Source organism: Tasmannia lanceolata, unplaced genomic scaffold (genome assembly GCF_043159265.1).
Source record: "Tasmannia lanceolata isolate RefF3 unplaced genomic scaffold, GAP_Taslan_0.1 ptg000048l, whole genome shotgun sequence".
In the NCBI taxonomy this organism is placed as follows: Eukaryota; Viridiplantae; Streptophyta; class Magnoliopsida; order Canellales; family Winteraceae; genus Tasmannia; species Tasmannia lanceolata.
Genome location: NW_027518725.1, coordinates 3,892,434 through 3,907,518, shown reverse-complemented (window position 1 = coordinate 3,907,518; position 15,085 = coordinate 3,892,434). Strand labels below are relative to the sequence as shown.

Here is a 15,085-nt window from a genome sequence, read left to right as displayed (position 1 = left end):
CGTAGCGGGATTACTGTCCGATGATATGAGCCATCCGATCAAGAAATCGGCCTTTTTTATTTGCAACCTTGATCGTCAATCATTTTATGGTTGAGATCACACGAATGGTGCAATTTCCAAATGCAATTTCTAACTAATCGATAGTGGGCCCCACCAATAGATAGATTGGAACTCCATTTAGTCCTGTATGGCCCATCATCTATTATCTGGTCCGTCCATCCAAGTGGCCCCCGATGAGGCTGTCGACTATAGTGCGAAAGAAGACTCCATTGAAAAATACATAGTGCAATTTTCTTTTGTCTTATCCATCAACGGTTACAATCACACGATCCTGAATTTTCCTTTCTTTCATATACTACATAAGTAGTGGGCCCACAAATTTAGACTAATCTAATCTACGGTCAAGATCTTCGGTACACTATTTAGCTCTCTGCCACTGATACCCGTGCAAGATTATTTTTTGGGCGATAAATAAATTCGCGTCCCCCGTAGGATGATTCGGACCCCTTTCACGTGAACAATGGCAGACTTTAACGCTTTTTTATGTGTAAAATGGTGCTAATCATCCTAAAGGGTGCGAATTTATCAATTCTTTTTGTTTTACCCAAAAGTGATTTAAAATAAATCAAAAAAGGAAATTTCAATTTTTAATTTATCATTTTCTAATAAATAGGAAGATGATTTTTTCACCCCCTATAGGTCATGCGCCCCACTTTTAACGTGAATTATGCCTGATGGCAACTTTTACACTTTTTGACGTCAAATCAAGTTAAGAGTGGGGCGCATCATCCTACAAAGGGGTGAAAAAGTCATCGCTCTCTTTAATATTTAGTTCTTTCCGCCATTTTTCTCGTCCCTATAAAACGCAGAATCAGATGAGCAAAGCACGTTGTAGCTCCGTAGCTTATGGTCTTGATTTGGACCTGGCAACATGATCCCTCCTCTTCGTTCCTTTGACAGGTAGATTTGCTGAGAAAAAAAACATGCATTCTAATAATCATTGATTTTTTTCAGGTTATTTGTGTTGTACACAGCTCGAGGTTAAAAAAAAATTAAAATTCGGTGCTTATTTAGGGTTGAAAACGAATTGGCGCCTTTTTACTGTCGAAATCCGAATATTCCAGAGATCTTAGTTTTTTTCTCTTCGAGAATCGGAGATTTTACCCATTTTTATCAAGTTTGAGTATGAAATGAGAGGTTTTGTCGGATCTGGAGAGGTACATTGGTGAAGATTCTAGAAATCGTTAGGTTTTCTAATCGAGAAGAGTGGATTGTACTGATCTTTGTTGTTTAGGGTTGAAAACGAGATGTTTTATGCTACTGAGTGGTAAGAATTGTGAATTTTCTGAAGGAATATGTTTGCCTGTTGAGGACTAGTGTTTTTTTTTTCATAAATCGTTGATGGTTTTGAGTTGAAAATAGAGTTTTGGAAGTTCTTTTTGGTAGGTTTGAGTGGTCAAAAGCTGAAAATCAGTAGGTTTTGTGAGGAAATCAGATGTTTCTTTTTTCTTGAGATTCAGATGTAATTCGGTGGACATCCTATTTTCTTTGGATTCTAGGAGGTTAGAGAACTTCTGCATTTAGTGGTGGTAATCAGAGATCAAGAAGTCTTTGGTATTTTCCATTGAAGAACCAGTGATTTTGGATTCGAAATCTGAGTTATTTGGAAATCGGTTGAGGATTGAGATTGTTGGTGGTTTTTTATAAGATCATAAGAACCTTGAGTTTTTTTTTTGCTAGAAAGCCCTAACTTTTAGCAAGTTCTGGATCTTCAGATGAGACTGACAGGAGCGAAGGCCTGGTAGTTGACATGGTTTCTGTGAGAATCTGATTAGTTTTTTCTTATGAAGTTTTTCCAATATGAAAGTCCCGTCAAATTGCAAGCTTGAGGCATCGGTTACTGTGTATCGACGGAAGGATTTCAGACTCATCGAGGGTGGACTTTTGATCTGTTTTTTATTTCTTTAGCATTACCATCGCTGTTTCTTGTTAGGATCTTTGAATTCTCCTTCACGCAAGGTTGTCGTGGTTTGCTCAGATCTTCGAAGGTATGTGATCTCGTTCTCGACAGGATTTAGAATGCCATTTAGTTAAATGAATGAAACATGTTTAGATGGGGCACCACCTTCATTTGCATCGACGTCTCATTCTTTGATAGGTCGGAAAAACCTAGATTCTTATTAAGTGGAATGCATATTATGTTCTTGGGACTTATGATGATTTTGTATTATACTTTTTGTGTTTTGATGACTTTCTTTGATTTCTTTCTTGGTGGATAAGCTGGTATGAAATCTGTAAGCCTGTAACTTTGGCTTTTGATTTTACCATTTCAACAAAAAAAAAAAAAAAAAAAACTTTGGTTATTGATTGCTTGGTCAGGAGGCCCAGCTTCATGAATTTCCATTTAATGGGTTATTGATATGTCAACACTTCTTTTCGAATTTCTCTGGATGGTGAAGAATAGATGAAGGCCCAGATTGTTTGATTTGTGATGTGGATTTTTTTTTTGCAGGCTAGTCAAAATATATTTGTACCATTTTGTCTCAGGAAGATGAGAGGAGTTGTGCTTGTTGCAATAGCTGCTACAATTGGAAACTTGCTGCAAGGATGGGATAATGCTACAATTGCAGGTGATTTATTCTTTTATTTGTGTAAGAATGTTTAACACCACCTGTTAGAACTAAAATTTTATTTCGAAGATATGTCTTGACGATCAAACAAGGCTCAGTTTTTGTTATTGTTTTTCCCTCTTTAAATCTAAAAACGCCATTTAGTTCCTAGTATTCATGGGTGCTCATTTGCATCAAGCATCAAGAGTCTAGTTATGCAACTGCACCTTTTGGCAACCATAAGTCAATTACACACACACACACACACGTTTTTTGTTTCCTTTACTGTTCCTTTTTTTACAATAAAATGGTATAATTTATAATACTGTTAACACGGAAAAAGAGAATATGTTAATGCTAGGCATCAAATTTTCAGTTGTGACATACTTAAATTTTTTTGCAGGGGCTGTTCTTTACGTAAAGAAAGAGTTCAAGTTGGAAAGTGAGCCATTTGTGGAAGGACTAATCGTTGCGATGTCACTTATTGGAGCTACGGTTATTACGACATGCTCCGGGCCCATATCAGATTGGCTTGGTCGTCGTCCAATGCTGATAATCTCATCAGTTCTCTACTTTATTAGTGGTTTGATAATGCTGTGGTCTCCCAATGTTTATGTCCTTCTCTTTGCTAGGCTAATAGATGGATTTGGAATTGGCTTGGCTGTAACACTTATTCCTCTTTACATATCCGAGACGGCCCCATCTGACATAAGGGGATTACTGAATACCCTTCCACAATTCAGTGGATCTGGTGGAATGTTTTTATCATACTGTATGGTTTTTGGGATGTCATTGATGGAGAATCCAAACTGGAGAGTGATGCTTGGAGTTCTCTTTATTCCCTCTATTTTGTATTTTTTCTTGACCATATTCTATTTGCCCGAGTCTCCACGGTGGCTTGTAAGTAAAGGGCGGATGCTGGAGGCAAAACAAGTTTTGCAGAGGCTACGGGGCAGGGAAGATGTCTCTGGTTTGTAATTCTATAGCATGTCTTCAGCGAGATTTTTTCTTTTTCTTTTTCTTGGAATGGTAATAGGTTATTCCCTGGTATGTTCTTTGGAGCTAATTTTCTCTGAATGCAAACTTAGGTGCTTTTACTTAGCTGTCTTTTAGATAGCACCCATAACTTATCTGGCATAAATATGGTTGTGGAGATTCCTGTTTGATTATTTTATTTTCTGAACATAAAATCCATTAAGGGACGTAGAGGACTTGCTTGTGTAAACACATTGGCATTCGTACACAATCTGATTATTTTTTTTCTTCCGAGGAAATTATGTCTTGACATTCCGTAGCATATATTGTCTTGGCTGCATGCTAAAAACAAGAATGCTGGAGCTGCACCAAAAGGAAAATCATTTGAAGCTCTTTATTACCTTTTATTATTGGGATTTATTGTAAGTTTTGACCTAAACAGGAATTGTTTGATGCATATTTGATTTGATGTATTGTTACTATATAAAATGCACATTGTGCAGACATTTTATCAAGACTTGAAAACCAATGGAGTGAGGGAATGAACTCTATGCCGTTTATCATCTAGAGAACAAATAAGCCACATGCATGTAAGTACTGATAGTGGAAGTTTACATAAGTGACTTAAATCTTCCTCAAGACTAATATGAATGTAGTAATAAATGAGTAAATATATAAAGGGAGGCTGTTTGGCCATTACATGTATTAAGAAGAGTTTGATTTGGATCGAGTCTTGCAAAACCTTTTGCATCTAAAAATAAAAAGTTGCCATATGGGGGTAACAACAGTAATTCATAATCAACTGTATTGTTACTGTATCATTCAAAAAGAGAAGAAAAAACTGTATTGTTACTGGCTAGTCTACCTTTGATGTTGGGGCTTACCCTACTGTAAAATCTTTCTATTTTTCCCTTCTTGCGACAACTTTCATGAAGGAACTATTCTACCTCAATACACTGCATAATTTGAAATTTCTGCATCAAACATCTTTACTCCTACAATCCATTTCACTCTAGATACATTAAGTCTGATTACGATACAGGCATGCTAAACGGCCTGGAAGTAAATGTTTAAAGCATACTTGGGTTCATTGTCTCAAACCCTTGTCAGAAATTAGAAGACCAACATCTTTTAACTCAAAAAAATTAGTCTGATTTATGACAAGCAAGATTACTGTTACTATGTAACTAGCTGGTTATCGTGCTTTCGTTCTTGGGCTTTTTTATTTCATTAAATTGTTACATAGTGGTTTATTTATTCAATTGGGTCATGAAGAATAAGGCATGTTCTCTTCCAAAAACGAAAAGAACTAGTCATCTTTCTTTTCTTTTCATCATATTGCTGTTAAAACTTTGATGACTCTAATACATGACAAAGGATACTGATCAAGCCTTGATCTACAGGAGAAATGGCTTTGCTGGTTGAAGGCCTGGGTGTTGGAGGTGAAACATCTATAGAAGAATACATAATAGGCCCGGCCAATGATCTCACCGATGACCACGAACCGGTGGCCGAGAAGGACAAGATCACGCTATATGGGCCTGAAGAGGGGCTCTCCTGGGTTGCTAGACCTGTCACTGGACAAAGTACTCTTGGTAGTATATCTCGCCACGGTAGCATGGAAAGTCGGACTATGTCATTTATGGACCCGATGGTTACTCTGTTTGGGAGTGTCCATGAGAAGCTCCCTGAGATGGGAAGCATGCGAAGCACTCTTTTTCCCAACTTTGGCAGCATGTTCAGTACTGCAGACCAGCACAATAAAAACGAGCAGTGGGATGAGGAGGGCCTCCTGAGGGAGGGCGAGGACTACCCCTCTGATGGTGGGGGTGATTCCGATGGCAATTTGCAGAGCCCTCTGCTCTCACGTCAGACAACCGGCATGGAAGGGAAGGACACTATCCCACCGCATCCTTCCCATGGGAGCACTTTAAGCATGAGACGTCACAGCAGTCTCATGCAGGGAAACGCTGGGGAGGCAGTCAGTAGCATGGGAATAGGTGGTGGGTGGCAGCTGGCGTGGAAATGGTCTGAGCGAGAAGGGGAGGATGGAAAGAAGGAAGGAGGGTTCAAGAGGATTTATTTGCATCAGGAGGGAGTCCCTGGGTCACGACGTGGCTCTCTTGTTTCGCTTCCTGGGGGTGATGTCTCAGAGGAAAGTGAGTTCATACAGGCTGCTGCTTTGGTGAGCCAGCCAGCGCTTTATTCCAAGGAGCTCTTGGAGCAGCATCCAATTGGACCAGCTATGGTTCACCCATCTGAAAATGCGATGAAAGGGCCTAGGTGGATGGATCTTTTTGAACCAGGGGTTAAGCATGCCTTGATGGTCGGAATTGGGATTCAAATTCTTGAGCAGGTGAGAAATACTATTAAAATACCTACAGTTTGCTTATAAATAATAAAAGGTAGAGTCTGTTGAACTATTTCTTCTTTAAAAACTGCCTCTTCATTTATTTCTTTTGCAATTTCATTTATCCTTTTTCTTACTAGTAATATACTTTGCATCTTAGTTATAAATTCCGTTCCGGTCGCGGTTCCGTTTTGGCTATTGGAACGGAACGTTTCGGTGTTTCGGCCGTTTCGTTCGAAACTTTCCGTTCCGCTCCGGCGAGGGGAATTTTACAAAAAAAAAAAGTTAAAAATATGAAAAAAAATTCAGTGGGTATGGTGAATTTTTTGGAATTTTTGTTCCATTCCGACGAGGGGAATTTTTGGGAATTTTTTGAATCTTTTTTGAATTTTTTGCAAAAGGACGAAAATAGCCCTCCAAACAGCACCCCCACGGTCATAAAACGAGGGTAAATATGTACAATACACTCCCCAACAGCCATACGGGCATTTCTGTAATTTTTTGGATTTGTTTTGAATTTTTTTAATTTTTTCCAACTTTCCAACCCCATTCCGGCCGGAATAGGGGTTTCGCCCATTCCGGCCGGAATGACCGGAACGGACCGGAATCCGGACCGGAACGGAAAATATAGGCATTCCGTTCCGGAATCCGGACCGGAACCGGAATTCCGGCCGGAACGGAACGGAATTGATAACTAAGCTTTGCATATACCGAAACCGAACCGAATTAGATTCTAAACGAACTTGAACCGAAACAGAAAAAAAAATCAGTTTTTCGGTTAGTTCGGTTATAACCGAATTATATAAGCAATTATTCATCTCTAATTGTAATCTATTAACCAAATAATGCACAGACATGAAGACAAACAAAGAGAGATTAATCACCTAATATGAAGCAAAGATAAAGAGGAAGATAGAACTATAGAAGTGATGCATTCCACATGTTTGCCTGATCCCTTCTCCTTCTCCTTCGGATCCAAGCCGTAATCGCGGCTTCTTCTTCTCAGATGTTGTGGGCCTTGTCGCTCTCTCTCTCTCTACAACTAAACCCTAATACAATCTCCCTTCAAACCCTAATTCAATTTTCTCCTTTGCTTTTTTTTTTGTTACCAAACCTGGTAAAATCAGAGGAGGATTGATAGAGATGTTGCAATTTCGGGGGTATTGCCGTATTGGGTTTTGATGGAGCCATGGAGGATGAATGTGGTATTTGATGGTGGCCTTTGGGGTTTTTGGTGTCTGTAATGGAGGAGTGCCGAAGTGGGTTTCTGAAATCATCGCACTAAATTTGATGAGAAATGAAAGGTTGGAGTCTTGGAGACAATTTTGGTGATATTTTACCCAAGGGATTTGCTGGCGTCCATCGCAGAAGGCATTTCGCAGGCAGTCTGTTGCATGAGAGAGCAGCCACATCATCAATAAGACAAAATCTGTTGAAAAGTGAGCCTATGTGGCTACTCTCTCATGCAACAGATAGCCTGTGAAATGCCTTCAGCGATGGACGCTAGCAAATCCCTTCACCCAAATAACTTTGTTTAAACTTTGTAATGGAGGAGTGTAATAGAGGTACAAGTCACGTGGGTTGTCATAACTTTGTTGGAGAATGTGAAAACTAGCCCATGGTTTTGAAGAAATGATGTTAGTGCTCAAAAGCAGCCAAAAGGCAAAAGCATTCTTAAACTCACTCATTCCATTTGCTTTTTTGTTTGTCCTCTTATGCCTTTGCTCATTTGCTATACGGTTAATCTGTTATAACCGAATATTTTTAACAAAAACCGAAGCCGAAACCGAAAACCAAAATTGGTACAAATTGTTACCCGAAACCGAACCGAAGCATCACATAACCGAACCGAAATAACAGGCCAAATTCGGTTCGGTCGGTTATTTCGGTTTTAACCGTATAGTGAACAGCCCTACATACTGGTCTCCCCATCTTCATTGTTGCAGTTCTCTTTCCTGATCCTGATTCTCTTCTTCTTCCTTCAATGCTATTTATTTTCTGTGAATCTGCGTTTTTAATCATTATCATCTCTAAAAACTTGGAATTTTCTTTGAAGTATGAAAGTGAAAGTTGTGGAGTTGATCTTGTGGTATGTTTCTCTTCCGGACACCACCAAATGCTTCCAACACAGACCAGCATATTTAATGGATGTTTTGAATTTATGTGCAAATGAAGTAGGCATACCATTATGATTCGTAGGTCAGTTCAGTGCAGATTGGCCCTTTCTGGGCTCATCCTTTGACATGTTTTATAGTCATGCCTCCTTTTAACTTGAAGATTTGCCTGAGATTTGAATTGCGTTTTCCATCTGAAACCGTGCTTTAAATGTTTGATAGATACTATCTCTCTATTTATATGACACGGATATTGCTCTATGTTTCCTTTTCAAAAACATTCTTTTTTAGTTCACATTCTTATGCCTATCATCAAACCCCCCCCCCCCCCCCCCCCCTTCTCTTTTTTTTTTTGCAGTTTGCTGGCATAAATGGGGTTCTTTACTACACCCCCCAGATTCTTGAGCAAGCAGGAGTTGAAGTTCTCCTTGCAAACTTGGGTATCGGTTCAGATTCGGCATCTATCCTTATCAGTGCTGTCACAACCTTGTTGATGCTTCCTTGCATAGCTGTTGCCATGAGGCTCATGGATGTCTCCGGCAGAAGGTAATTTCAGTTTCTTTGTTTTTAGTTTTCCCAACATTTATTAAAATTGACAAATAGAACAAATTGGATTTTCTATTTAGAAAAAGGGGAAAAAAATTAACCCTGCTCAAATGACCAAAATAACCTTCATGTCATCCTCTCCTCCTCCCTGAATTATAGCAGGCAAACCCCGTGGATATTTCTCATTGCCTAGAGGCCTGGGCCTCTATCTTCTGTTACTCTGCTATGTTTTGTTCAAATCCTCCAGATTTGGGGAAGACTATCAACTTTTAGAATTAAATTCTAAATTTTGAAAGGGAAATGATATCCACCCTCCTTTTTTTATAATGGCACCCCTCACTTTATTAAGCACTTCTCTACTTGGAAGTTAATAGATTTTTGGGAATTGTAACAGCCTTTAACAACTAATTACATGATTGATATCATTTCCCTTTTCAAATCCCAAAGGTCAAGGTGGGCAGGGCAATGTGTTTAAGTTTTTTAAGGATCGTTGGTTTGGAGAATTGTGTTTGTGCCATGCTTGTTTGTTTGGTCTTTAGTTTCTAGGAGAAATTCTAGACAATAAGAGCATGGTGAGAAATATTGCCGGATTTTGATACATGTCATCTGATTTGTATCAGTATTGGCGGGGTCCAATATGACCATACCCGGGCTCACAAAAAATTCATGAAGTTTATCAGCCAAGTCAATCAACACACATGGTATATCTCCTGATATGACTAATATTGGGCCGATATTGGGTCCACATTGTGTCTTGTTCACATGAATACTCCAAACAATAGTTTTAAATTTGTTCTTTTTTTGGTCATTTTCAAAAGAGGTTTTGCTTGATTTAAAGTTTTATGACCTGATAGATCTACTAGATTCGAACATGAAAAACAGATTTGAATTGTGAACTGATGAATTGAGGTCGAATTCACAAAATTTGGATATCTTGTCTTTAAAGGTAAAGTTTGTATTTCTTCTCTCTTTTATGGATTAGTTACTTATAATCATGGTTTTAAATTTCGACCGAAATCCGAAATTTCGGATTTCGTTGAGGAACGAAACGAAATGGTACCAAAACCAAAATTTTCGTTCAAAATTTCGGTAATTTCGTCGGAACTTATAATAAAATAATACTTTTTTATTACAGAAATTTTGGTAATTTCAATCGAAATTTTGTCCTAAAAAACCGGGATTTCGTGCGGCAATACCAAATTTCGCCCGAAATTTCGGGATTTCGGATAAGTCCAAAATTTTAGCCGAAACCGAAATTTAAAACCATGCTTATAATACATCAAAAACATGCATGCTTCATTGAATATGCATTTGTGACAAGAATTGAGGATATTTTGGTGTTATTTATGCATAATTTACTGTTTCTCTGTTTTTTTTTTTTTTGGTCTTTTCTATTCTTTTTGTAATAGTTCATATTTATTGAAAAATTTGTGTGTACGATATTGGTACTATATTGTTCGATTGGGCTAAACTGAAGGATGCTCTTGCAAAAGCTCACTTTGAAGGGGGGGGCCATTGGATCCACGCCACCCAACCACTTTTATTAGGAGTCGTGGATCCAATGAGGTGTCCTTGTGGCTGGGTTTTTGCAAGGGCGTCCTTCCATTTAGCATTCCTCAAAATATAATACATTGCAAGAGGGTAGGAACTAGGGCTGCAACTCGAGCCGGGTTTTACCCGACCCGCATCGACCCGACCCGAAAATAACTTGGGTCGGGTTCAGGTTTCATGGGTTTTGGGTCGAGCCGGGTTGAGCATTCAAAAGCCCGCATGAATCTCGAGTCGAGCCGGGTTTGAAGGGGCCCGACCCGAGTTACATAAGTTATAGTATGTACATTTTTTTCTATTGTTAGTTACAAGTTAAAAGTGAAAACCCACACACCCACTGTTATTGTATGTGATTGTAATTTCTGCTTCTATGAGTTGAGTTGATTCAAGCGTTTGATTTAGCATTGTTTGATTGTAATTACAACATTGTTTGATTACGGCATTGTTTGACTCAAGTGTAATGTGAGTGTAATTACATAATTGTTTGATTCAAGTGTAATGTGAGTGTAATTTCTACTTCTATGAGTTGAGTTGCCTTGCCAAACAAGAATTTTCCTTAAAAAATTGCGTCAACGTGAAAAAACCCGACCCGACCCGACCCGACCCGAGATATATCATGGGTAGGGCCGGGTTTGGGAATCGTGGGTTTTCCGAAAAAAAAACCCGACCCGACCCGACCCGAGATATTTCTCGGGTAGGGTTGGGTTCTCCAAAACCCGACCCGAGTTGCAGCCCTAGTAGGAACTTCTTTAATGAGTTTGCATTGCAATCATGGACAATATGAAAATTCTATTTTTTTCATTGAAGAAAGCATCCCTAACTCTCCCCATACATGATATCATACATGCTCTTAACTATTCTGTACAGCTGCTAACTAGGGTTATTCATGAAAGGACCAGAATATCCCTAGTCGTGTACGTAAATTACACCACTCTAACACTCTTACTGTGATTACTATATTTTTATTTTTTTTTGTTTTCTCATGCAGGCGGCTTCTGCTCACAACTATCCCTGTCTTAATACTAGCTCTGGTCATTTTGGTTGTCTCGAGCGTGTTGACCATGAACTCCGTAGTCCAAGCTGCAATCTCCACTACCAGCGTTGTAGTCTACTTCTGCACCTTTGTTATGGGCTTCGGTCCGATCCCAAATATCCTCTGCTCCGAAATCTTCCCTACCAGTGTCCGTGGAGTCTGCATTGCCATATGCGCCCTCACAATGTGGATCGGAGACATCATCGTTACTTACACACTCCCCGTGATGCTCAACTCTATCGGCCTCGCTGGTGTCTTTGGAATCTACGCCGTGGTTTGTGTAATCTCATGGGTGTTTGTGTTTTTGAAAGTCCCAGAAACCAAAGGCATGCCCCTGGAAGTCATCACTGAGTTCTTTGCAGTTGGGGCAAAGCAGAGTTCGCGGAACTGACCCACAATGTATGGAGAGATTCGAATTACATGAAATTGCGTACATTGCAGATTTTTGGCAATGTGGGTTATCTCGCCGATCTAACGGCTGGAAATTATGTTGGCTCTGTTTGGAATTTGAAGGGGAAAATGAGTTGGGAGTGCAAAATGAAAGGTGAGATTTATGAATGGTTTTATCATTTTTCAGTGGAAATGCTGCTGCTGAGATTAGTCTTTCTTATTTGAGGTGTTTGAAAGTATGGGAACATCCTTTTTCTTTCGCGGGCGTTTTGTTATATTCCATTTTGTTCTTCTTCTCTTTGTTTTCTGTTTCTGCTATGTTAGTGTGAGTTTATAGCTCCTCTCTAAACAGGGAAACCTCTTGTTTGGAAAAGCCCTGTAGAAAGTACCATGGAAGTCTCCTCGTTAATCATTGCGTGTGTGCGCTGATGTATTATCCTTGTCTCCTCTCAATGAAATCCAAGCCAGAAGCCACAAAATGGTGGTTTTTTGCATGGATTTCTTGGAAATGACTCCTTTTCTTTCTCTCTGTCTCTTCCCTCTGTCGTGGAACTGAGAGGGAATTGAACAAATCCTTCCATGCCACATGGCATATGAGGGGTAGTTTTGCCATTTTAAGGAAACAAAAAGCCAAAAAATAGGAAAAGAATGCCAGGGTGGGCAGAGTACTGCTACGGAAACCGGACCTCCTACAGGTTCCACAAATTAGGTTTTTTTGTTCTAAATTCACTACATTTCCATTGTAATACAACTATTTTTATACAATAACAAAGGTCATCAATCCATTTGACCGCTTCCAAGACACATCATCAACAACTAACACTCACTACCCTAAAACATGTAAGCCATAAACACTAATAACTACAGTACACCTACCCCCATAAAAACCATAAACATGTAAGCCATAAACACTAATAACTACAGTACAACTACCCCCATAAAAACCATAACAATATGCACACATCAAAAACAATGATTGGAGGCCAAGGGTTGGGATCATCCTATGGAAATGATTTTTTGGGCACAACCTTTTTACTTTGTGTCCCATCATATTGACGGTTTGGATCATCCTATTGTGTGGGCCGTACAACACTTCTGAAAAATACTTAACTATATGGTACTGCACCATGTAAAATCTCATAGTTAGGAAGCTTTTTTCTTTTTCCTTTTTCTTTGGTTGTCAGAATTTTTTTGGTTCTTGGGATTTTTGTAGAACAAAAAACTCCTTGGGAGATTGGCGGAAAAAAAAAAACTCCCTGGAAGTATCCCGGTAAAATAAAAATCCCATGTTTGGTTGACCGGACTATGGTGGGAAAAAAAATGTTTTGTTTGGTTGCTTGAACTGTTGGGAAGAAGAAAAAAAAAAAGCTTGCAGAAGATTTTTTTTTGTTCCTGGGAGTTTTTTTTTTTTGTTCTTGGGTTTCGTGTGAGGTTATTTTGGTTCCTGGGATTATTTTGGGCCCACTATATAACCAGCAACCAAACGTGAGTTTCCTGCAAAAATTTCACAATAGTCCCAAGAACCAAAAAAATTCTGGCATCCAAACGGAGCAACGCATGGTGCGTAATGCACTCTCGCCCTTTAGATCTTGCGAGCAAGAAAGAAGACGATGATATGAGGAAGACGCATATTTTAACATCCTCGAGCAAATTTTCCTTGTGATGCTTATAGGGCCCTTATTTATTTTGTGCCATAGGTTAAGCTGCGCACTTAAAATTCGTTAGGGGGTTTTTGCTTCTACTTCGACAATTTGCCAATAGAGTCATCACATTTGAGTGAATTTTGCTTTATGTGCATTAAAAGATTTGACAGTTTATTGTATTCAACATTGATTTCCAACCCACATACATTTGAGGGAGTATGTTAGAATGTATCATATCACCCATGGATAGTTAGGTTAGATTAGGTAACTTAATTAGATTATGATGATTTCCTTCTTGCTTTATCATCTTTCTATGCTTATATCCTCCTTAGTGCTCTATCAAAGCTCTATTTCGGATTAAATATAATCATTCTAGATGAATTAAATCTTCTTTCATTTACACTAACAAGCTATTTTTTGAATAAATCTCAGAGAAAATTTGTCTCTAATCAATGGACTGTAAATCATAATCCTGATGTCGATGTTCTTGACACAGTCAATCCAGAAATGAGGTATGCTTGTATTTCACTTTGAAAGAAGAAGAAGACTCACCTCTCCTATCAAATCCTGCCACAACTATAAGACATTTCACCTCTAACAAAATGTTGATGAAGCCTCATTTTTCATGGCTTAACAAAGGAAAAATCACCACTAGCATCTCCGTCTCTAGTTGATGGCTCATGTCTCCTTATCTCATGGATATCCTGTGTTGATGCTAATGCAGGACCTTCCATATCAGACAAGTCATTATCTGATTGGTATGATCTCGGCGGAGAATTCGTTACACTTTCAATGTCTGTTCTATACTTGTGAAGCAAATATATGGGTGATGAACCTTGGCTTGGAGTAGTCTCTCCACTCATGATCCCAGAGGGAAGATCTACCCCCGCTTTTCTTAGCCTCTTCCTATCCCTTGCTGCTTTCTGCCATTTCTTTAGAGCATTAGCTGTTTGTTCTTCAAAGATTGCCTTCTTCATGTGAGATCCCATCTGCAAATTGTTAAAGTGTAAATGATTAAATAACACCAACTCAAGCTTTTGGAGTAATTGGTTGTTTTCGCATGGTATTAGAGCTATTGCCTCACGGCAGGTCTTGGGTTCAAAACTCAACAACTCCTTGATATTAAAAATCCACGTGTATTGCCAACTCAAAAGGGAGAGGGGCCCACATGAGGGGGAGTGTAGAAGTATAAATGATTAAATAACACCATTTCTAACACCTTAAGCTTTTAGAGTAACTGGTTATTTCACATGTACCCAAAAGAGGGGTCACATGTGCCACGTGTATCGCCCACCCAAAAAAGAAGAAGGGCCATGTGTGAGGGGGAGTGTTGAAATATATATGATTAACTAACACCACCTCTAACAGCTTAAGCTTTTGGATTAATTGGTTGTTTGACACAAATCACATAAAAATAGTTACTACCAAGTCTTAATTTCTCTCAATTGATTGAAAACTGAACTTCTTGACGTGGAGAAACTTACCTGTGTTACTAATGCATAAAGAGGGAAGGTGATGTAGCTGCACAAGAACTGAAGTAAAACCCCCATTATAACTCGAACCAGAATTTCTGTCAAGTTTTTGTGGAAGCAGGAAGTCACCCCAAATGTATACTGCATTAGAATTATTGTAGGTTAAAACTTGTCTTAGCCCATCAACTGCACATCTTGAAATGAAAAACCACATCTCATGCCCCCTTTTCTGTTGGAATAATTGGAAGTCTTCTTCTTATGGGATTTTCTTTTTTCTTATCTTAATAGAGTTTGAATCATTGTGTGTTAGGCCATGTTTGTTTTGGAATTTGAGAATCGATTATGAAACCACAACTGCACATCTTAATGTGGTTATATATTCCTATTCTCCGTCCATAATGCATA

General features: G+C 38.9%; 2 protein-coding genes across 2 annotated transcripts; one reads left to right on the top strand and one right to left on the bottom strand.

Annotated features, from left to right (window-relative positions):
• Positions 1 to 881: 881 nt before the first annotated feature.
• Positions 882 to 11,863, top strand: LOC143864160 (monosaccharide-sensing protein 2-like). The gene is made up of 6 exons (XM_077375031.1): positions 882 to 2,048; positions 2,513 to 2,630; positions 3,013 to 3,579; positions 4,988 to 5,940; positions 8,407 to 8,594; positions 11,131 to 11,863. Exons 2-6 carry the CDS (start codon positions 2,552 to 2,554, stop codon positions 11,564 to 11,566), a joined length of 2,223 nt encoding a protein of 740 aa, XP_077231146.1. The 5' UTR covers positions 882 to 2,048; positions 2,513 to 2,551; the 3' UTR covers positions 11,567 to 11,863.
• A 1,903-nt stretch (positions 11,864 to 13,766) lies between these two features.
• LOC143864161 (MLO protein homolog 1-like) lies at positions 13,767 to 14,827 on the bottom strand. The gene is made up of 2 exons (XM_077375032.1): positions 14,693 to 14,827; positions 13,767 to 14,197 (listed from the first exon to the last, which is right to left on the bottom strand). Exons 1-2 carry the CDS (start codon positions 14,825 to 14,827, stop codon positions 13,832 to 13,834), a joined length of 501 nt encoding a protein of 166 aa, XP_077231147.1. The 3' UTR covers positions 13,767 to 13,831.
• Between the last annotated feature and the right edge of the window lie 258 nt (positions 14,828 to 15,085).